The sequence below is a fragment of the Odontesthes bonariensis genome, chromosome 10, assembly GCF_027942865.1.
Source record: "Odontesthes bonariensis isolate fOdoBon6 chromosome 10, fOdoBon6.hap1, whole genome shotgun sequence".
Classification (NCBI taxonomy): domain Eukaryota; kingdom Metazoa; phylum Chordata; class Actinopteri; order Atheriniformes; family Atherinopsidae; genus Odontesthes; species Odontesthes bonariensis.
In genome coordinates this window covers 784,707-807,309 of record NC_134515.1, presented here as the reverse complement: position 1 = coordinate 807,309, position 22,603 = coordinate 784,707, and the positions used below count along the sequence as shown (strand labels likewise).

At 54.6% G+C, this 22,603-nt stretch overlaps 1 protein-coding gene across 2 annotated transcripts; it reads left to right on the top strand.

The window, feature by feature from the left end:
* The first annotated feature begins 705 nt into the window (after positions 1–705).
* On the top strand, positions 706–19,386 carry abcd1 (ATP-binding cassette, sub-family D (ALD), member 1). Of its 2 annotated transcripts, XM_075475878.1 has the most exons (18): positions 707–816; positions 2,267–2,535; positions 2,613–2,716; positions 4,529–4,686; positions 5,006–5,193; positions 5,439–5,613; positions 5,792–5,982; positions 8,900–9,080; positions 9,155–9,297; positions 9,404–9,575; positions 9,734–9,828; positions 10,024–10,169; positions 10,254–10,399; positions 11,224–11,308; positions 11,826–11,951; positions 13,693–13,780; positions 18,469–18,617; positions 18,674–19,386. In XM_075475878.1, exons 2-17 carry the CDS (start codon positions 2,407–2,409, stop codon positions 18,580–18,582), a joined length of 2,241 nt encoding a protein of 746 aa, XP_075331993.1. In that variant the 5' UTR covers positions 707–816; positions 2,267–2,406; the 3' UTR covers positions 18,583–18,617; positions 18,674–19,386. The 2 variants fall into 2 exon arrangements, with proteins under 2 accessions (XP_075331994.1, XP_075331993.1); XM_075475879.1 differs by lacking the exons at positions 18,469–18,617; positions 18,674–19,386 and adding an exon at positions 16,730–17,083 and having other exon boundaries at positions 706–816.
* Positions 19,387–22,603: the final 3,217 nt, after the last annotated feature.

Here is a 22,603-nt window from a genome sequence, read left to right as displayed (position 1 = left end):
CCCTGAACTCGGCTTCAGGCGACACGGGTCACCAACACGCAGAGCGTTCACATTGCTCGACGCGGGTCGAAGGTGCAATTTGGACCCGCTAAGATAGCGGGTCGCAGTGTGAAAGGGGCTAATGACTCTACATAACTCACAAATTCAACACCGAACTCATTAAGAACTGTTTTTGCACTCATCTCTGTACAAATCTGAACATTCAACTTGCACTACTGTTATACTTGCACTACTCCAGATCCACTGCATACCATAATTTTAATACATCAAGGACCTTTACATTTACTTTGCACATAAACATATTTTTTTTACTTACTTCTGCATATGCCACTTTACTCTGATGTCAATATCAGAGACTTTGTGTGGATATATATATATATATATATATATATCCACATTGTGCTGTCACTCTGTTTACCGGTTACCATAGTTTATTTCTGCCTTGTATTAAAGTGTTAAGTTAAGTTAAATGCTACCGCTGCGCTACTGAGTGTATGTCCTGTACGTATACAGATTTGACAATAAAGTTGACTTTGACTTTGATCTGCACTGGCCCCCTTCAGAAGTGTTTTATATTCGGCCGGTGCTGCTCAGACCGACGGAACCGGACCAGGAAGAACTCAAACCCGTTCAAACTGCGCGGGTCTCCGGCTTCCTGGGTCCGTTATATAACTGCGCGTCCCCACAGAGGCGGAGAAACGGGGCGGAGTGTGTTTCGGAACAGTGTTGGGACGCGGCCCGACCTTCAGGTGCACCGGCTGAACTTTGGAACGCTCCCCCGGACACACGCGCGACCTGCACGGGCCCGGTGATGAGGTAAGGTTCGGTGTCACCGGGCGGTTCCGGGCGGTTCCGGGCGGTCCCGGTGGGGGAGAGTTGGGCCCGGAGGTTCCGGTTAGAGCGGAAACTTTCAGCCCGTTTGTGTTGACATCAGAGAAACAACAAAGTTCCTGTTAGCCGTTAGCTGCCGTTAGCACCGCTGCGCGGTCCGACAGAGTTCCGGTCCGGCTCGGTCCGACAGACGGTTCCGGTCCGGCTCGGTAACACGGTCTGTTGTTCTGGTTCTGTTAGAATTCGGTGAGCGGCTGTTCACCGCTGTTCAGAGGCCGGTGAGGAGTGAACGGAACCGGGGCGAAACTCAACAGGTCACCGAGGTTCCGCCACGGCTCTTCCCGGGTTAAGCACCCAGAACCCGAAGCTCCGGTTCGGCCTGTCAGCAGAACCCGGTCCATGTATCATCCCCTCACTGCCTGGAATGAGTGGAACAAAGTTCGGCTTCAGCTCATTCACACTCTCAGAACTTTGTTCGAACCGAAACGGGCCGGGGGGGGGGGGGTCCTCCCACTGCCAGACATCCCAAGTTCCAAAAACTCATTTCAGGGAGATGCTTATGACCCCCCCACGCTTAATTTATTTAGCCCAGGGGCGGTTTTAGGATCTGGTCTTTAGGGGGGCCCAGCCCCCAGTGCTCACAGGCACATTATTTCTCACTAATTGAGGCAAACTAGTACATTTATAAATTTTGGAGCCGTATTAGTTTTGCTTTGAGTAGTGTTTTCCCCTACGACATTCAATTTTGACCTCTTCATTTCAAAAGACTTTGTGGCTTGACAGGGATAACAGAGAGCCTGAGACAAATACTGAAGAAAACTCAACATTTATTTTAGGAGTAAAGAGTTAAAACAAAAACAAATCCTAACTGACCCAAACTGACCCCTAACTGACCCAAACTGACCCCTAACTGACCCTAACTGACCCAAACTGACCCCTAACTGACCCCTAACTGACCCAAACTAACCCCTAACTGACCCCTAACTGACCCAAACTGACCCCTAACTGACCCCTAACTGACCCAAACTGACCCCAAACTGACCCTAACTGACCCCTAACTGACCCAAACTAACCCCTAACTGACCCCTAACTGACCCCTAACTGACCCCAAACTGACCCTAACTGACCGCTAACTGACCCAAACTGACCCTAACTGACCCCTAACTGACCCAAACTAACCCCTAACTGACCCAAACTAACCCCTAACTGACCCCTAACTGACCCAAACTAATAAAATTACTTATGTGATGATCAGTGAACTCTGTATTCCTAAAAATATGAACATTAAAACTGTCCAAATCTTTTTAATTTACTGTCAGAAGTTTCATGATTGGTCGTCTTTTTTTTTTTAAGCTTAGGGGGTCAAAGGTCACCTGATCAACCTGATTGATCAGTAGCAGTGGAACCAATCAGCCTGTTTCTCACCTGTGTGCAGGTGCGGCGTCGCATCCTGAGGTCACGTTTCCTTGGCGATGAGCACGCCGACCTCTCTGAAACAGGTGCAGCAGACTCCTGCGGTGACACGCGTCTGTTTCTCGCTCTGATTGGTGGAACACCTGTCGGCCACCTGTCACCATGCAGCTGACCTATGAGAAGCTGCCAGCTCAGCTGAGGCGGAGCTCCAGACTCAGGAAGCTCAGCGCCATCCTGCTCGCTGCCTATGCCGTGAAAAAGCTGTCTCCATATGTGTGGAGGAGACTACAGGTGAGACATATCTGCACACAGCCCCACAGGTGAGGAACACACACTGTAGGTGACTGAGGGTGTGTTTGTTTGTCCAGAGGGGAGCGCGTGGCCAGGTGGGCGGAGCTAAAGTACCGGCGAACGAAGTCAACGGTGTGAACGATGCTGGAGAAGAGAAGAAGAAGAGGAAGATGGAGTCCAGGTGAGTGTTTCTGTGTGAAACACCTGTTCACCTGCTCACCTGCTCACCTGTTCACCTGTTCACCTGTTTACCTGCTCACCTGTTTACCTGCTCACCTGTTCACCTGTTCACCTGTTCACCTGCTCACCTGTTCACCTGTTTACCTGCTCACCTGTTTACCTGCTCACCTGTTCACCTGCTCACCTGTTCACCTGTTCACCTGTTTACCTGCTCACCTGCTCACCTGTTTACCTGTTCACCTGTTTACCTGCTCACCTGTTCACCTGTTCACCTGCTCACCTGTTCACCTGTTCACCTGTTCACCTGCTCACCTGTTCACCTGCTCACCTGTTCACCTGTTCACCTGCTCACCTGTTTACCTGCTCACCTGTTCACCTGTTTACCTGCTCACCTGTTCACCTGTTCACTTGTTTACCTGCTCACCTGCTCACCTGTTCACCTGTTCACCTGCTCACCTGTTCACCTGTTTACCTGCTCACCTGCTCACCTGCTCACCTGTTCACCTGTTCACCTGTTTACCTGTTTACCTGTTCACCTGTTCACCTGTTTACCTGCTCACCTGTTCACCTGCTCACCTGTTCACCTGTTTACCTGCTCACCTGCTCACCTGTTCACCTGTTCACCTGCTCACCTGTTCACCTGTTTACCTGCTCACCTGTTCACCTGCTCACCTGCTCACCTGTTCACCTGTTCACCTGTTCACCTGCTGACCTGTTTACCTGCTCACCTGTTTACCTGTTCGCCTGCTCACCTGCTCACCTGTTTAACTGCTCACCTGCTCACCTGTTCACCTGCTCACCTGTTTACCTGTTCACCTGCTCACATGTTCACCTGCTCAGCTGCTCACCTGCTCACCTGTTTACCTGTTCGCCTGCTCACCTGTTTACCTGCTCACCTGCTCACCTGTTTACCTGTTCGCCTGCTCACCTGTTCATTTGCTCACCTGTTCACCTGCTCACCTGTTTACCTGCTCACCTGTTCACCTGTTCATTTGCTCACCTGTTCACCTGCTCACCTGTTCACCTGCTCACCTGCTCACCTGTTCACCTGCTCACCTGTTTACCTGTTCACCTGCTCACATGTTCACCTGCTCACCTGTTTACCTGTTCGCCTGCTCACCTGCTCACCTGTTTACCTGTTCGCCTGTTTACCTGCTCACCTGTTCATTTGCTCACCTGTTCACCTGCTCACCTGTTTACCTGCTCACCTGTTTACCTGTTCACCTGCTCACATGTTCAGCTGCTCACCTGCTCACCTGCTCATCTGTTTACCTGTTCGCCTGCTCACCTGCTCACCTGTTCACCTGTTTACCTGTTCGCCTGCTCACCTGTTCACCTGTTTACCTGCTCACCTGTTCACCTACTCACCTGTTCACCTGCTCACATGTTCACCTGCTCACCTGTTTACCTGCTCACCTGTTTACCTGTTCACCTGCTCACCTGTTTACCTGTTCACCTGTTCACCTGCTCACCTGTTCACCTGTTTACCTGTTCACCTGCTCACCTGTTTACCTGCTCACCTGCTCACCTGTTTACCTGTTCATCTGCTCATCTGTTTACCTGCTCACCTGTTTACCTGCTCACCTGTTCACCTGTTTACCTGCTCACCTGTTCATCTGCTCACCTGTTTACCTGCTCACCTGCTCACCTGTTTACCTCTTTACCTGTTCATCTGCTCACCTGTTTACCTGCTCACCTGTTCACCTGTTCACCTGCTCACCTGCTCGCCTGCTCACCTGCTCACCTGTTCACCTGTTCACCTGTTCGCCTGCTCACCTGCTCACCTGCTAATCTGTGTTCTGATCGTCCTCAGGTCTCCATCAGTGAACAAAGACTTCGCTGTCAGGCTGTCTCACCTGTTGAAGCTCCTGTTTCCACGGTTACTGTGTAAAGAGTTCGGTCTGCTCACACTGCACTCCATCACCCTGATGTCCAGAACCTTCCTGTCCATCTACGTCGCCTCCTTAGATGGTCAGAACCTCGTTTTACCTGTCTCCACCGTTCTCCACCTGTCTTCACCTGTCTCCACCTGTCTGCACCTGTCTCCACCTGTCTGCACCTTTCTCCACCTGTCTCCACCTTTCTCCACCTGTCTTCACCTTTCTCCACCTGTCTCCACCTGTCTCCACCTTTCTCCACCTGTCTTCACCTTTCTCCACCTGTCTCCACCTGTCTCCACCTTTCTCCACCTGTCTCCACCTGTCTTCACCTTTCTCCACCTGTCTTCACCTGTCTCCACCTGTCTCCACCTGTCTGCACCTGACAGTAATCAGTGGCATTGATCCCTCAGGTGTGATCGTCAGGTGTATCGTGCAGAAGGATCCTCAAGCCTTCTTGTTGCAGCTCTCCAAATGGCTTCTTGTTGCAGTTCCTGCAACTTTCATCAACAGTGCCATCAGATACCTGGAAGGTCAGCTGTCCCTCAGCTTCAGGAGCCGATTGGTCAACCACGCCTACCAGCTGTACTTCACCAACCAGGTAAGAGTTGCTCCCAGGTGAGGCAGGGTTAGACTGTTTCATTGGCTCATCAGGACACACAAACACCTGTATATTAATGCACCTGTGCCCCACCTGTGTCCCACCTGTGTATTAATGCACCTGTGCCCCACCTGTGCCCCACCTGTGTCCCACCTGTATATTAATGCACCTGTGCCCCACCTGTATATTAATGCACCTGTGCCCCACCTGAGGACCTCTAAATCAGATTTCCTCTCTGTCCACAGACTTATTACGGCGTCAGCAACATGGACGGCCGTCTGACCAATCCTGATCAGTCTCTGACCGAGGACATCGTCATGTTTTCGGCGTCCGTCGCTCACCTGTACTCCAATCTGACGAAGCCCATCCTGGATGTGGTGGTCACCTGCTACACCCTGCTGCGCACCGCCCAGTCTAAAGGTACGCCCGATAACATGAGGCTAAAGGTACTCCCGTTAGCATGAGGCTAAAGGTAAGCCCGTTAGCATGAGGCTTAAGGTACGCCTGTTAGCATGAGGCTAAAGGTACGCCCGTTAGCATGCCTCAGGTGAAGGTGGATGTGGTTTTATTAGTTTGTCTGAACGTCTTCCTCCCAAAGGAGCCGACACCACGTGGCCCGCCGCCATCGCCGGCCTGGTGGTGGTGCTCACCGCTAAAGTCCTGCGCTCCTGCTCGCCTCACTTCGGGAGGTTGGTGTCCGAGGAGGCGAAGAGGAAGGGAGACCTGCGCCACATGCACTCACGCATCATCACCAATTCTGAGGAGATCGCCTTCTACGGCGGACACAAGGTGAGTGCCGCCCGCTGGCGAACACGAGGTGAGCAGCGCCCGCTGGCGAACACGAGGTGGTCTGTAGGGTTAGGGTCGCCGGGGTCTGTAGGGTTAGGGTCGCCGGGGTCTGTAGGGTTAGGGTCGCCGGGGTCTGTAGGGTTAATGTCGCCGGGGTCTGTAGGGTTAGGGTCGCCGGGGTCTGCAGGGTTAGGGTCGCCGGGGTCTGTAGGGTTAGGGTCGCCGGGGTCTGTAGGGTTAGGGTCGCCGGGATCTGTAGGGTTAGGGTCACCGGGATCTGTAGGGTTAGGGTCGCAGGGGTCTGTAGGGTTAATGTCGCCGGGGTCTGTAGGGTTAGGGTCACCGGGATCTGTAGGGTTAATGTCGCAGGGGTCTGTAGGGTTAGGGTCGCAGGGGTCTGTAGGGTTAGGGTCACCGGGATCTGTAGGGTTAATGTCGCCGGGGTCTGTAGGGTTAGGGTCACCGGGATCTGTAGGGTTAGGGTCACCGGGATCTGTAGGGTTAGGGTCACCGGGATCTGTAGGGTTAGGGTCACCGGGATCTGTAGGGTTAATGTCGCAGGGGTCTGTAGGGTTAATGTCGCCGGGGTCTGTAGGGTTAGGGTCGCAGGGGTCTGTAGGGTTAGGGTCACCGGGATCTGTAGGGTTAATGTCGCCGGGGTCTGTAGGGTTAGGGTCGCCGGGATCTGTAGGGTTAATGTCGCCGGGGTCTGCAGGGTTAGGGTCGCCGGGATCTGTAGGGTTAGGGTCGCCGGGGTCTGTAGGGCAAAGGTCGCCGGGGTCTGTAGGGTTAGGGTCGCAGGGGTCTGTAGGGTTAGGGTCGCCGGGATTTGTAGGGTTAGGGTCGCCGAGGTCTGTAGGGTTAGGGTTAGGGTCGCTGGGATCTGTAGGGTTAGGGTCGCCGGGGTCTGTAGGGTTAGGGTCGCTGGGATCTGTAGGGTTAGGGTCGCCGGGATCTGTAGGGTTAGGGTCGCAGGGGTCTCTAGGGTTAGGGTTAGGGTCGCCGGGGTCTGTAGGGTTAGGGTCGCCGGGATCTGTAGGGTTAGGGTCGCCGGGGTCTGTAGGGTTAGGGTCGCCGGGATCTGTAGGGTTAGGGTAGCAGGGGTCTGTAGGGTTAGGGTCGCCGGGATCTGTAGGGTTAGGGTAGCAGGGGTCTGTAGGGTTAGGGTCGCCGGGATCTGTAGGGTTAGGGTCGCCGGGATCTGTAGGGTTAGGGTAGCAGGGGTCTGTAGGGTTAGGGTCGCCGGGATCTGTAGGGTTAGGGTCGCAGGGGTCTCTAGGGTTAGGGTCGCCGGGGTCTGTAGGGTTAGGGTCGCCGGGATCTGTAGGGTTAGGGTCGCCGGGGTCTGTAGGGTTAGGGTCGCCGGGATCTGTAGGGTTAGGGTAGCAGGGGTCTGTAGGGTTAGGGTCGCCGGGATCTGTAGGGTTAGGGTAGCAGGGGTCTGTAGGGTTAGGGTCGCCGGGATCTGTAGGGTTAGGGTCGCCGGGGTCTGTAGGGCAAAGGTCGCCGGGGTCTGTAGGGTTAGGGTCGCAGGGGTCTGTAGGGTTAGGGTCGCCGGGATTTGTAGGGTTAGGGTCGCCGAGGTCTGTAGGGTTAAGGTCGCTGGGATCTGTAGGGTTAGGGTCGCCGGGGTCTGTAGGGTTAGGGTCGCTGGGATCTGTAGGGTTAGGGTCGCCGGGATCTGTAGGGTTAGGGTCGCAGGGGTCTGTAGGGTTAGGGTCGCCGGGATTTGTAGGGTTAGGGTCGCCGAGGTCTGTAGGGTTAAGGTCGCTGGGATCTGTAGGGTTAGGGTCGCCGGGGTCTGTAGGGTTAGGGTCGCTGGGATCTGTAGGGTTAGGGTCGCCGGGATCTGTAGGGTTAGGGTAGCAGGGGTCTGTAGGGTTAGGGTCGCCGGGATCTGTAGGGTTAGGGTCGCCGGGGTCTGTAGGGCAAAGGTCGCCGGGGTCTGTAGGGTTAGGGTCGCAGGGGTCTGTAGGGTTAGGGTCGCCGGGATTTGTAGGGTTAGGGTCGCCGAGGTCTGTAGGGTTAAGGTCGCTGGGATCTGTAGGGTTAGGGTCGCCGGGGTCTGTAGGGTTAGGGTCGCTGGGATCTGTAGGGTTAGGGTCGCCGGGATCTGTAGGGTTAGGGTCGCAGGGGTCTCTAGGGTTAGGGTTAGGGTCGCCGGGGTCTGTAGGGTTAGGGTCGCCGGGATCTGTAGGGTTAGGGTCGCCGGGGTCTGTAGGGTTAGGGTCGCCGGGATCTGTAGGGTTAGGGTAGCAGGGGTCTGTAGGGTTAGGGTCGCCGGGATCTGTAGGGTTAGGGTCGCCGGGATCTGTAGGGTTAGGGTAGCAGGGGTCTGTAGGGTTAGGGTCGCCGGGATCTGTAGGGTTAGGGTCGCAGGGGTCTCTAGGGTTAGGGTCGCCGGGGTCTGTAGGGTTAGGGTCGCCGGGATCTGTAGGGTTAGGGTCGCCGGGGTCTGTAGGGTTAGGGTCGCCGGGATCTGTAGGGTTAGGGTAGCAGGGGTCTGTAGGGTTAGGGTCGCCGGGATCTGTAGGGTTAGGGTAGCAGGGGTCTGTAGGGTTAGGATCTGTAGGGTTAGTCTCCACCTGATTCGCAGGTGGAGACTAACTCGTCTGACACATCGGATGCGTTTGATTCGCAGGTGGAGACTAACCCGTCTGACACGTCGGGGTGCGTTTGATTCGCAGGTGGAAACTAACCCGTCTGACATGTCGGGGTGCTTTTGATTCGCAGGTGGAGACTAACCCGTCTGACACGTCGGGGTGCGTTTGATTCGCAGGTGGAGACTAACCCGTCTGACACGTCGGGGTGCGTTTGATTCGCAGGTGGAGACTAACCCGTCTGACACGTCGGGGTGCGTTTGATTCGCAGGTGGAGACTAACCCGTCTGACACGTCGGGGTGCGTTTGATTCGCAGGTGGAGATGGCCCAGCTGCAGCGCAGCTACTCGGCGCTGTCCTCTCAGATCAACCTGATCCTGCTGAAGCGTCTCTGGTACATCATGCTGGAACAGTTCCTCATGAAGTATGTGTGGAGCGCCTCTGGTCTGGTGATGGTTGCCATGCCCATCATCACCGCCACGGGATATTCCAAATATGGTAAACGCACTTTGTGTGACCCTGTTAACCTGCGGTGACCCGCCCAGGTGACCTCTGACCTCTGATGTGCGCAGACTCTGAGGAGGTGAAGCAGGCGGCCATGGGGATGAAGGAGGAGGAGCTTGTGAGCGAGCGGACGCAGGCGTTCACCACAGCCAGGAACCTCCTGAACGCTGCTGCTGACGCCGTGGAGAGAATCATGAGCTCCTACAAGGAGGTCAGTAAGTCACGCCCCCCTCCCCTCAACCTCTCAGTAAGCCACGCCCCCCTCCCAGAGTCCTCGTCAGGTGACGTAACGCCGATCCACCCGTCTGACCCTGCAGGTGACGGAGCTGGCGGGCTACACCTCCCGGGTCTCTGAGATGTTCGACGTGTTTGAGGACGTGAATCGAGGAATCTACCGCCGGTCTGAAGACAGAGAAGAAGAGCCGGCGTCATCAGGAGCGGCGGTGATTCAGCACGGGCAGAGAGTCTGCGGCCCGCTGGACATCCGAGGTGAGTTCTGCTGCTTCTGTTCGGACAGAAAAACAAAGTCCAGGCAGTTCTGCTCTTTGTAACAGAACCAAAGAACTTCTGATTGGGCCAAATGCAGCCTCACCTGCTCCAATCCCACATCAAACAGGAAGCTGATGTGTTTTTCATGATGTCTGCAGGTCATGTGATCAGTGTGGAGAAGGGGATTCGCTGTGAGAACCTGCCAATCATCACCCCGACCGGAGACGTGGTGGTGTCCAGCCTCAACATCCAGGTAACCATCGTCGGTTCTGCCCGATCCGGTTTGAACAAACCAGGACAGGGTCACATGTCCCAGAACCGGTTCACATGTCCCAGAACCGGTTCACATGTCCCAGAACCGGGTCTCATGTCCCAGAACCGGGTCTCATGTCCCAGAACCGGTTCACATGTCTCAGAACCGGGTTACATGTTGCTGTTTGTGTTTCAGGTGGATGACGGCATGAACGTGTTGATCACAGGTCCAAACGGCTGCGGGAAGAGTTCCCTGTTCAGGATCCTCAGTGGACTCTGGCCCGTATACGGAGGAGTCCTGTACCGTCCAGAACCACAGCACATGTTCTACATCCCTCAGAGGTACCCCCTGAAACACTGCTGCAGCCACCAGCACCTATGGTTACCATAGTAACCATGTGACAGCTCAGGTGTGTCGCCACGCAGGCCGTACATGTCGGAGGGGACCCTCAGAGACCAGGTGATCTACCCGGACTCAGCGGAGGAGATGGATCTGAAGGGGCTGACGGACTCCGTCCTGGAGGAGATCCTGCGCACCGTGCACCTGCGTTACATCCTGGACAGAGAAGAAGGTAAACATGCACACGTGTGGTCCTGTAACCATACTGTGGTGTTACCATAGTAACCCTACTGTAGTGTTATCATAGTAACCCTACTGTGGTGTTACCATAGTAACCATACTGTGGTGTTATCATAGTAACCCTACTGTAGTGTTATCATAGTAACCCTACTGTGGTGTTACCATGGTAACCCTACTGTGGTGTTACCATGGTAACCCTACTGTGGTGTTACCATAGTAACCCTACTGTGGTGTTACCATAGTAACCATACTGTGGTGTTACCATAGTAACCATACTGTGGTGTTACCATAGTAACCCTACTGTGGTGTTATCATAGTAACCATACTGTGGTGTTACCATAGTAACCCTACTGTGGTGTTACCATAGTTACCCTACGGTAGTGTTACCATAGTAACCCTACTGTGATGTTACCATAGTAACCCTACTGTGGTGTTACCATAGTAACCCTACTGTGGTGTTACCATAGTAACCCTACTGTGGTGTTACCTTAGTAACCCTACTGTGGTGTTACCTTAGTAACCCTACTGTGGTGTTACCATAGTAACCCTACTGTGGTGTTACCATAGTAACCCTACTGTGGTGTTACCTTAGTAACCCTACTGTGGTGTTACCATAGTAACCATACTGTGGTGTTACCATAGTAACCCTACTGTGGTGTTACCTTAGTAACCCTACTGTGGTGTTACCTTAGTAACCCTACTGTGGTGTTACCATAGTAACCATACTGTGGTGTTATCATAGTAACCATACTGTGGTGTTACCATAGTAACCCTACTGTGGTGTTACCATAGTAACCCTGTCTGCGTGTGTCTCAGGTTGGGAGTCGGTCAGCGACTGGAAGGACGTTCTGTCAGGAGGAGAGAAGCAGAGGATGGGGATGGCTCGCATGTTCTACCACCGGTAACTGCTCATAGGACGGACTGGTGTCCGGTTTATTTGAACAGCCAAAACACATCAGATGTCATCTCAAGACTTAAATGATACATTCCAATTCAAGCCAATTAGAGTCCTATTCATTGTAATCATAATCCAATTAGTTCCAATTCATTAAATTCAAAATTAGTCCAATTCATTCATTCAGAGCCAATTAAAACAGCTCAGGAAACCAACAGATTCACTGAAACTTCTCTCTGATCCAATCCCCCGTCCTGAGCTCCCTTTAAGAGGAAGAAACCTCCATCGGTACCAGAACCAGGAACAAACCTCCATCAGAAGGGTCGGGTTAGGGTTGCCGGTTCTGTAGGGTTAGTTAGTCCGGGTTTATTTAGAAACATCAGTTCTTCCAGACTGGCTCCTCCTCCTGGATGACATCACAGAGGCTTTCAGGATGGGGATCTCTGATTGGTAATCACGTTTCATTCCACTCTGATCATCTCTCTCTCTGTGTCTCTGTGTTTTGTGAATGTCTCTCGGCCAGCCCGCGGTATGCCCTCCTGGATGAGTGCACCAGCGCCGTCAGCATCGATGTGGAGGGAACCATCTTTCAGGCAGCAAAAGATGCTGGGATTGCTCTGCTGTCAATCACCCACAGACCCTCCCTGTGGTCAGTAAACACACACATGTATTCTGTCTCTGTGAGGACCAATCAATAAGTGATCATCTTTATTTATACAGCGCATTTCATACCACAAGCAACTCAATGTACTTTACATAAAGACATTCAAAAGAACAGCATAAAGCTCCGACTTCCTCCTGCAGGGGGCAGCAGAGCCGTGGCTCCGTCTTCCTCCTGCAGGGGGCAGCAGAGCCGTGGCTCCGCCTTCCTCCTGCAGGGGGCAGCAGAGCCGTGGCTCCGTCTTCCTCCTGCAGGGGGCAGCAGAGCCGTGGCTCCGCCTTCCTCCTGCAGGGGGCAGCAGAGCCGTGGCTCCGCCTTCCTCCTGCAGGGGGCAGCAGAGCCGTGGCTCCGCCTTCCTCCTGCAGGGGGCAGCAGAGCCGTGGCTCCGCCTTCCTCCTGCAGGGGGCAGCAGAGCAGTGGCTCCGCTTTCCTCCTGCAGGGGGCAGCAGAGCCGTGGCTCCGCTTTCCTCCTGCAGGGGGCAGCAGAGCAGTGGCTCCGCCTTCCTCCTGCAGGGGGCAGCAGAGCAGTGGCTCCGCCTTCCTCCTGCAGGGGGCAGCAGAGCCGTGGCTCCGCTTTCCTCCTGCAGGGGGCAGCAGAGCCGTGGCTCCGCTTTCCTCCTGCAGGGGGCAGCAGAGCCGTGGCTCCGCCTTCCTCCTGCAGGGGGCAGCAGAGCCGTGGCTTCGCTTTCCTCCTGCAGGGGGCAGCAGAGCCGTGGCTCCGCTTTCCTCCTGCAGGGGGCAGCAGAGCCGTGGCTCCGCCTTCCTCCTGCAGGGGGCAGCAGAGCCGTGGCTTCGCTTTCCTCCTGCAGGGGGCAGCAGAGCAGTGGCTCCGCCTTCCTCCTGCAGGGGGCAGCAGAGCCGTGGCTCCGCTTTCCTCCTGCAGGGGGCAGCAGAGCCGTGGCTTCGCTTTCCTCATGCAGGGTAGCCTGGCGACGCCATCCTACGTACTTCCGCCTAAAGATTTTGGCTCCGCACATAGTCTGGCCCAACCCCCTACCTCGGTTCGCTCAGTGTTTTGCCAATCAGCAAACAGTTGCGAGTGGTGACGCAGAACTCACGCGCGGAGTCCATTGTAGTCCATATAATTGTAGTTCAACCGCAGCGGAAATAAACATGGCGACGGAAGAACGCTAGAAGCTATCCATGAAGTTGTCTCAGCTCTGGAGAGCATTACACAATTAAAACGAGAGCAAGAGGAATGCCTCGTCAATTTTGTTAGTGGCAAGGATGTCGTAGCTCTCCTTCCAACTGGCTTTGGGAAAAGTTTGATTTATCAAATGGTACCGGTATAATGAAAGCGGATGTGGGAAGCGTGATTCGCGAGCTAGAGCCTCGCGAGAGTAAGCATGAACCTCGGCGCATAACCTACGTCCTTTCTAAACATTACTGATTGGTTAAGGGAACTCCAATGAATTTAAGTTGCTGGGTAAGGTCCCACCCTCCATGGAAACGGATTCTTCTTGGGTTTTCCCAGACTGTTTGACAGAGTCAACAGTCGGCTTTCGCCCAGGCTACATGCAGGGGGCAGCAGAGCCGTGGCTCCGCCTTCCTCCTGCAGGGGGCAGCAGAGCCGTGGCTCCGCCTTCCTCCTGCAGGGGGCAGCAGAGCCGTGGCTCCGCCTTCCTCCTGCAGGGGGCAGCAGAGCCGTGGCTCCGCCTTCCTCCTGCAGGGGGCAGCAGAGCTCCGAGCTGCTGGCAGTTGACACACCTCTTCTTCTTCTCTCTCACAGGAAGTACCACTCTCACCTGCTGCAGTTTGACGGAGAGGGAGGATGGAAGTTTGAACCCCTGGATGCCTCCACCCGTCTGTCCCTACAGGTGTGTTTACCTGAGGCTCTGTCTGATGTCACCTTCTCACCTGTTCTCACCTGTCCTCACCTCCTCTCACCTGTTCCTCACCTCCTCTCACCTGTTTCTCACCTCCTCTCACCTGTTTCTCACCTGTTCCTCACCTGTCCTCACCTCCTCTCACCTGTTTCTCACCTCCTCTCACCTGTTCCTCACCTGTCCTCACCTCCTCTCACCTGTCCTCACCTCCTCTCACCTGTCCTCACCTCCTCTCACCTGTCCTCACCTCCTCTCACCTGTTTCTCACCTCCTCTCACCTGTTTCTCACCTGTTCCTCACCTGTCCTCACCTCCTCTCACCTGTTCTCACCTGTTTCTCACCTGTTCCTCACCTGTTCCTCACCTCCTCTCACCTGTCCTCACCTCCTCTCACCTGTCCTCACCTCCTCTCACCTGTCCTCACCTCCTCTCACCTGTCCTCACCTCCTCTCACCTGTCCTCACCTCCTCTCACCTGTTTCTCACCTCCTCTCACCTGTTTCTCACCTGTTCCTCACCTGTCCTCACCTCCTCTCACCTGTTCTCACCTGTTCCTCACCTGTCCTCACCTCCTCTCACCTGTTCTCACCTGTTCCTCACCTGTCCTCACCTCCTCTCACCTGTTTCTCACCTGTTCCTCACCTGTCCTCACCTCCTCTCACCTGTTCTCACCTGTTCCTCACCTGTCCTCACCTCCTCTCACCTGTTCCTCACCTGTTCCTCACCTCCTCTCACCTGTTCTCACCTGTTCCTCACCTGTCCTCACCTCCTCTCACCTGTTTCTCACCTGTTCCTCACCTGTCCTCACCTCCTCTCACCTGTTCTCACCTGTTCCTCACCTGTCCTCACCTCCTCTCACCTGTTTCTCACCTGTTCCTCACCTGTCCTCACCTCCTCTCACCTGTTCTCACCTGTTCCTCACCTGTCCTCACCTCCTCTCACCTGTTCCTCACCTGTCCTCACCTCCTCTCACCTGTTCCTCACCTGTTCCTCACCTCCTCTCACCTGTTCTCACCTGTTTCTCACCTGTTCCTCACCTGTTCCTCACCTCCTCTCACCTGTTCCTCACCTCCTCTCACCTGTTTCTCACCTGTTCCTCACCTCCTCTCACCTGTTTCTCACCTCCTCTCACCTGTTTCTCACCTGTTTTTCACCTGTTCTGTGGCTGTTCTCACCTGTTCTGTGTCTGTTCTCACCTTTTCTCACCTGTTCTCTTGCTGTTCTCACCTGTTCTGTGTCTGTTCTCACCTGTTCTCTGGCTGTTCTCACCTGTTCTCACCTGTTCTCTGGCTGTTCTAACCTGTTCTCACCTGTTTTGTGTCTGTTCTCACCTGTTTCTCACCTGTTTTTCACCTGTTCTCACCTGTTTTGTGGCTGTTCTCACCATTTCTCAACTGTTTATCACCTGTTCTCACCTTTTATATGGCTGTTCTCACCTGTTCTCACCTGTTCTTTGTCTATTCTCACCTGTTTCTCACCTGTTCTGTGTCTGTTCTCACCTGTTCTGTGTCTGTTCTCACCTGTTCTGTGTCTGTTCTCACCTGTTCTCTGGCTGTTCTCACTTTTTCTCACCTGTTTCTCACCTGTTTTCACCTGTTCTCTGGCTGTTCTCACTTGTTCTCACCTGTTTCTCACCTGTTTTCACCTGTTCTCTGGCTGTTCTCACCTGTTCTCACCTGTTCTCTGGCTGTTCTCACCTGTTCTCTGGCTGTTCTCACTTGTTCTCACCTGTTCTCACCTGTTCTCTGGCTGTTCTCACCTGTTTCTCACCTGTTCTCTGGCTGTTCTCACCTGTTCTCACCTGTTCTCTGGCTGTTCTCACCTGTTCTCTGGCTGTTCTCACTTGTTCTCACCTGTTCTCACCTGTTCTCTGGCTGTTCTCACCTGTTCTCACCTGTTTCTCACCTGTTCTCACCTGTTCTCTGGCTGTTCTCACCTGTTCTCACCTGTTCTCTGGCTGTTCTCACTTGTTCTCACCTGTTTCTCACCTGTTCTCACCTGTTCTCACCTGTTCTCTGGCTGTTCTCACTTGTTCTCACCTGTTTCTCACCTGTTCTCTGGCTGTTCTCACTTGTTCTCACCTGTTTCTCACCTGTTCTCACCTGTTCTCTGGCTGTTCTCACTTGTTCTCACCTGTTCTCACCTGTTCTCTGGCTGTTCTCACCTGTTCTCTGGCTGTTCTCACCTGTTCTCACCTGTTCTCTGGCTGTTCTCACTTATTCTCTGGCTGTTCTCACTTGTTCTCACCTGTTCTCACCTGTTTCTCACCTGTTTTCACCTGTTCTCACCTGTTTCTCACCTGTTCTCTGGCTGTTCTCACCTGTTCTCACTTGTTCTCACCTGTTTCTCACCTGTTTTCACCTGTTCTCACCTGTTTCTCACCTGTTCTCTGGCTGTTCTCACCTGTTCTCTGGCTGTTCTCACCTGTTTTCACCTGTTCTCACCTGTTCTCTGGCTGTTCTCACCTGTTCTCACCTGTTCTCTGGCTGTTCTCACCTGTTCTCTGGCTGTTCTCACCTGTTTCTCACCTGTTCTCTGGCTGTTCTCACTTGTTTCTCACCTGTTCTCTGGCTGTTCTCACCTGTTTCTCACCTGTTCTCTGGCTGTTCTCACCTGTTTCTCACCTGTTCTCACCTGTTTCTCACCTGTTCTCACCTGTTCTCACCTGTTCTCTGGCTGTTCTCACTTGTTCTCACCTGTTTCTCACCTGTTCTCACCTGTTCTCTGGCTGTTCTCACTTTTTCTCACCTGTTCTCACCTGTTCTCTGGCTGTTCTCACTTGTTCTCACCTGTTCTCTGGCTGTTCTCACCTGTTCTCACCTATTTCTCACCTGTTCTGTGGCTGTTCTGACCTCAGCGAGCTGCTCTGTATCAAACCAGCGACCCATAACTAAGAACTTTGATCCACTGTAAGCACATAAACAAATTGAATATACCTACAGCCTCTGCAAAATGAGCGGTTACCACGGTAACCATCAGCACCACCACTGCACGCCTGCGGCACGTGAAAGGGTTGGGGAGAGGGAGCAGCCAATCAGCAGCCTGCTCTGTGTCATGTGACTGACAGTCGGCGGCTGCAGGTCATCATCAGACTCAGAGTTCAGTTTTACTCTTCATCGATCGGCTGCTGGAAACCCGTAACCACGGCGACCACCTGGACTCACTCCGGACTCAAAGAGAGTCTCAGGCAGTGAAATGTAAAACATATGTGCAATAATGGCAACTGAACAAAAAAAACAAGAAGAAATACAAGTCTGGAAATATATTCTAAAAAATATCCGAAACAACATAACTCTGGTAGTACAGATAGGGGGGGGGGGGAGTAGAGACTCTGGGGGGAGAGTAGAGACTCTGGGGGGGGGGAGTAGAGACTCTGGGGGGAGGGGGGGGAGTAGAGACTCTGGGGGGGGGGGTAGAAGAGACTCTGGGGGGAGGGGGGGGGAGTAGAGACTCTGGGGGGGGAGAGTAGAGACTCTGGGGGGGGAGGGGGGGGGGAGTAGAGACTCTGGGGGGGGGAGAGTAGAGACTGGGGGGGGAGTAGAGTAGAGACTCTGGGGGGGAGAGTAGAGACTGGGGGGGGAGGGGGGGAGTGGAGACTCTGGGGGGGGTAGAAGAGACTCTGGGGGGGGGAGAGTAGAGACTCTGGGGGGAGGGGGGGGGGTAGAGACTCTGGGGGGGGTAGAAGAGACTCTGGGGGGGGGAGAGTAGAGACTCTGGGGGGAGGGGGGGGAGTAGAGACTCTGGGGGGGGAGAGTAGAGACTCTGGGGGGAGGGGGGGGGAGTAGAGACTCTGGGGGGGAGAGTAGAGACTGGGGGGGGAGAGTAGAGACTCTGGGGGGGGAGAGTAGAGACTGGGGGGGGAGTAGAGACTCTGGGGGGGGAGTAGAGACTCTGGGGGGAGGGGGGGGAGAGTAGAGACTGGGGGGGGGAGTAGAGACTCTGGGGGGAGGGGGGGGGAGTAGAGACTCTGGGGGGAGGGGGGGAGAGTAGAGACTCAGAAGGTTTTGAGACGTAAACAAAGCTGAAGAAGCTCTGCAGAATCAAAGGAGAAAAACTCAGACCAACCTAAGCAGGCAGCTGGTTTACAGAGACCATCGGAGACCATCGGAGACCACCAGAGACCACCAGAGACCACCGGAGACCACCGGAGACCATCGGAGACCACCGGAGACCACCAGAGACCACCGGAGACCACCGGAGACCACCAGAGACCACCGGAGACCACCGGAGACCATCGGAGACCATCGAAGACCATCGGAGACCACCGGAGACCATCGAAGACCATCGGAGACCACCAGAGACCATCGGAGACCATCGGAGACCATCGAAGACCATCGGAGACCACCAGAGACCATCGGAGACCATCGGAGACCACCGGAGACCATCGGAGACCATCGGAGACCATCGAAGACCATCGGAGACCACCAGAGACCATCGGAGACCATCGGAGACCATCGGAGACCATCGGAGACCACCAGAGACCATCGAAGACCATCGGAGACCATCGGAGACCATCGGAGACCACCAGAGACCATCGAAGACCATCGGAGACCATCGGAGACCATCGGAGACCATCGGAGACCATTGGAGACCACCGGAGACCATCAGACTCTGGAACAAACAGAGCTGCTGCTGACTGGAAACAGTCTCTCACCCTAAACATTTTGTTTTCCTGTCTCAGGAGGAGAAGCAGCGTCTGGAGAACCAGCTCTCGGGGATTCCCAAGATGCAACAGAGGCTGTCAGAGCTGCGCGTCCTGCTGGGAGAGACCGAGACAAGGGAGGAGGAGGACTGAAAGCAATGTCCCCATGTGTCCCCACAGAGCAGAAGGTCCCCACATGTCCCCACAGAGCAGAAGGTCCCCACAGAGCAGAATGTCCCCACAGGTCCCCACAGAGCAGAATGTCCCCACATGTCCCCACAGAGCAGAAGGTCCCCACAGAGCAGAATGTCCCCACATGTCCCCACAGAGCAGAAGGTCCCCACAGAGCAGAATGTCCCCACATGTCCCCACAGAGCAGAATGTCCCCACATGTCCCCACAGAGCAGAAGGTCCCCACAGAGCAGAATGTCCCCACATGTCCCCACAGAGCAGAAGGTCCCCACATTTCAATACGTTTTTGCGGACGTGGACACGCAGACGGACGCGCAGACGGACGTGGACATTCAGCAGCGACTGAACCTTCTGAAGTTATTAAACTCTTTTCAGTGCCTTAGATTTTCTAACATTTTATTAGCTGATCGATGTATTGATTATAGGAATTATGGGTTCGGGTTCAGTAACCCGACCTCTGAGCCCGGCCCGGGGGACCCGGGGGCCCACAGGTTTACCTGCAGCCACACCTGAGACAGCAGCTGGGCAGGTGGCCCCTCCTCACCTGTGGCTGACTCCGCCCCTTTTACCTGAGCGCTCAGGGCAGTCACATGACTCAGGCCAGTGGTCATGTGACCCACGCAGGTGTTTAATCATAGGAATCTTTAACTATTTGATTTGTAACGTCAATCAATCAGCAGCTGATTGGTAATCAATACGCTGCTGATCATGTTCCAATCAGTGAAGAAGTTTTAAAGGAATAAATAAAAAGATTCTGATTATTAATGTTTGTTCTGATTATTAATGTTTGGTTCTGATTATTAATGTTTGTTCTGATTATTAATGTTTGTTCTGATCAGAGAAGAAGAAGGAAACACGTCACATGACCTTTAAAATATAAGTGATCAGATTCTGATCAGCTCATCAATAAAAACCACCGATGTCACATGACCACAGGAGATAAATCTGAAGAACCGGTTCTGGTTCTCCTGGTTCTGGTTCTCCTGGTTCTGGTTCTCCTGGTTTATGTTTCTCCTGGTTCTGGTGCAACTGAGTTCTGGAACTGAGGACCTGAGTCCAGTCCGGTTCTTTGGGTCCACTTTAAAATGGATCAGGCAGAAGGCATCCATCAGTAACTAAAAGGAGAACCAGGTGGTCCAGGACCAGGTGGTTCAGGTGGTCCAGGACCAGGTGGTTCAGGTGTTTCAGGTCCAGGTGGTTCAGGTGTTTCATGTCCAGGTGGTCCAGTTGTTTCAGGTTCAGGTGGTCCAGGTCCAGGTGTTCCAGGTGTTTCAGGTCCAGGTGGTCCAGGTCCAGGTGTTTCAGGTCCAGGTGGTTCAGGTCTAGGTGGTTTAGGTCCAGGTGTTTCAGGTCCAGGTGTTTCAGGTCCAGGTGGTCCATGTCCAGGTGGTTCAGGTCCAGGTGGTCCAGGTCCAGGTGTTTCAGGTCCAGGTGTTCATGTCCAGGTGGTCCAGGTGTTTCAGGTCCAGGTGTTCATGTCCAGGTGGTCCAGGTCCAGGTGTTTCAGGTCCAGGTGTTCATGTCCAGGTGGTCCAGGTCTAGGTGGTTCATGTCCAGGTGGTTCAGGCCCAGGTGGTCCAGGTCCAGGTGTTTCAGGTCCAGGTCCAGGTGGTTCAGGTCCAGGTGTTTCAGGTCCAGGTTGTCCAGGTCCAGGTTGTCCAGGTCCAGGTCCAGGTGTTTCAGGTCCAGGTTGTCCAGGTCCAGGTGGTTCAGGTCCAGGTTGTCCAGGTGTTTCAGGTCCAGGTGTTTCAGATCCAGGTGGTCCAGGTCCAGGTGTTTCAGGTCCAGGTGGTCCAGGTCCAGGTGGTTCAGGTCCAGGTTGTCCAGGTCCAGGTGGTTCAGGTCCAGGTGTTTCAGGTCCAGGTCCAGGTGTTTCAGGTCCAGGTGGTGCAGGTCCAGATGTTTCAGGTCCAGGTCCAGGTGGTCCAGGTCCAGGTGGTCCAGGTCCAGGTGGTTCAGGTCCAGGTGGTTCAGGTCCAGGTGGTTCAGGTCCAGGTTGTCCAGGTCCAGGTGGTTCAGGTCCAGGTGTTTCAGGTCCAGGTCCAGGTGTTTCAGGTCCAGGTGGTTCAGTTTCCAGATGTTTCAGGTCCAGGTCCAGGTGTTTCAGGTCCAGGTTGTCCAGGTGGTTCAGGTCCAGGTGTTTCAGGTCCAGGTCCAGGTGTTTCAGGTCCAGGTGGTTCAGGTCCAGATGTTTCAGGTCCAGGTCCAGGTGTTTCAGGTCCAGGTGTTTTAGGTCCAGGTGGTTCAGGTCCAGGTTGTCCAGGTCCAGGTGTTTCAGGTCCAGGTGGTCCAGGTCCAGGTGTTTCAGGTCCAGGTGGTTCAGGTCCGTGTGGTTCAGGTCCAGGTTGTCCAGGTCCAGGTTGTCCAGGTCCAGGTGGTTCAGGTCCAGGTGATCCAGGTCCAGGTGTTTCAGGTCCAGGTCCAGGTGGTTCAGGTCCAGGTGGTTCAGGTCCAGGTTGTCCAGGTGTTTCAGGTCCAGGTGTTTCAGGTCCAGGTGGTCCAGGTCCAGGTGTTTCAGGTCCAGGTGGTCCAGGTCCAGGTGGTTCAGGTCCAGGTTGTCCAGGTCCAGGTTGTCCAGGTCCACGTCCAGGTGGTCCAGGTCCAGGTGTTTCAGGTCCAGGTCCAGGTGTTTCAGGTCCAGGTGGTTCAGGTCCAGATGTTTCAGGTCCAGGTCCAGGTGGTTCAGGTCCAGGTGTTTTAGGTCCAGGTGGTTCAGGTCCAGGTTGTCCAGGTCCAGGTGTTTCAGGTCCAGGTGGTCCAGGTCCAGGTGGTTCAGGTCCAGGTGGTTCAGGTCCAGGTTGTCCAGGTCCAGGTGATTCAGGTCCAGGTGGTCCAGGTCCAGGTGTTTCAGGTCCAGGTCCAGGTGGTTCAGGTCCAGGTGGTCCAGGTCCAGGTGGTTCATATCCAGGTGGTTCAGGTCCAGGTGATTCAGGTCCAGGTGGTCCAGGTCCAGGTGGTTCAGGTCCAGGTTGTCCAGGTGTTTCAGGTCCAGGTGTTTCAGGTCCAGGTGGTCCAGGTCCAGGTGGTCCAGGTCCAGGTGGTCCAGGTCCAGGTGGTTCAGGTCCAGGTGGTTCAGGTCCAGGTTGTCCAGGTCCAGGTTGTCCAGGTCCAGGTCCAGGTGGTCCAGGTCCAGGTGTTTCAGGTCCAGGTGGTTCAGGTCCAGATGTTTCAGGTCCAGGTCCAGGTGGTTCAGGTCCAGGTGTTTTAGGTCCAGGTGGTTCAGGTCCAGGTTGTCCAGGTCCAGGTCCAGGTGTTTCAGGTCCAGGTGGTCCAGGTCCAGGTGGTTCAGGTCCAGGTGGTCCAGGTCCAGGTGGTTCAGGTCCAGGTGTTTCAGGTCCAGGTTGTCCAGGTCCAGGTTGTCCAGGTGGTCCAGGTCCAGGTGGCCCAGGTCCAGGTCCAGGTGTTTCAGGTCCAGGTGGTTCAGGTCCAGGTGGTTCAGGTCCAGGTTGTCCAGGTCCAGGTTGTCCAGGTCCAGGTTGTCCAGGTGGTTCAGGTCCAGGTGTTTCAGGTCCAGGTGTTTCAGGTCCAGGTTGTCCAGGTCCAGGTGTTTCAGGTCCAGGTCCAGGTGTTTCAGGTCCAGGTGGTTCAGGTCCAGGTGTTTCAGGTCCAGGTCCAGGTGTTTTAGGTCCAGGTGGTTCAGTTCCAGGTGTTTCAGGTCCAGGTGGTCCAGGTCCAGGTGTTTTAGGTCCAGGTGGTCCAGGTCCAGGTGTTTCAGGTCCAGGTCCAGGTGTTTCAGGTCCAGGTGGTTCAGGTCCAGGTGTTTCAGGTCCAGGTCCAGGTGTTTTAGGTCCAGGTGGTCCAGAACCACCTGGACCACAGCATTGAGGGGGACCAGATCCCGGAGGGGTCAGGACCAGAACTTTCTGCTTGATGTCGGACTCGAACACGTGAACTGAACCTTTAATCGGGGAGCTGCTCCTCGGAGGAGCGTCCCGGCGCCGCCCGGAGCGCAGCGCAGCGGGGCGGGGTCTGTCGGACCTGT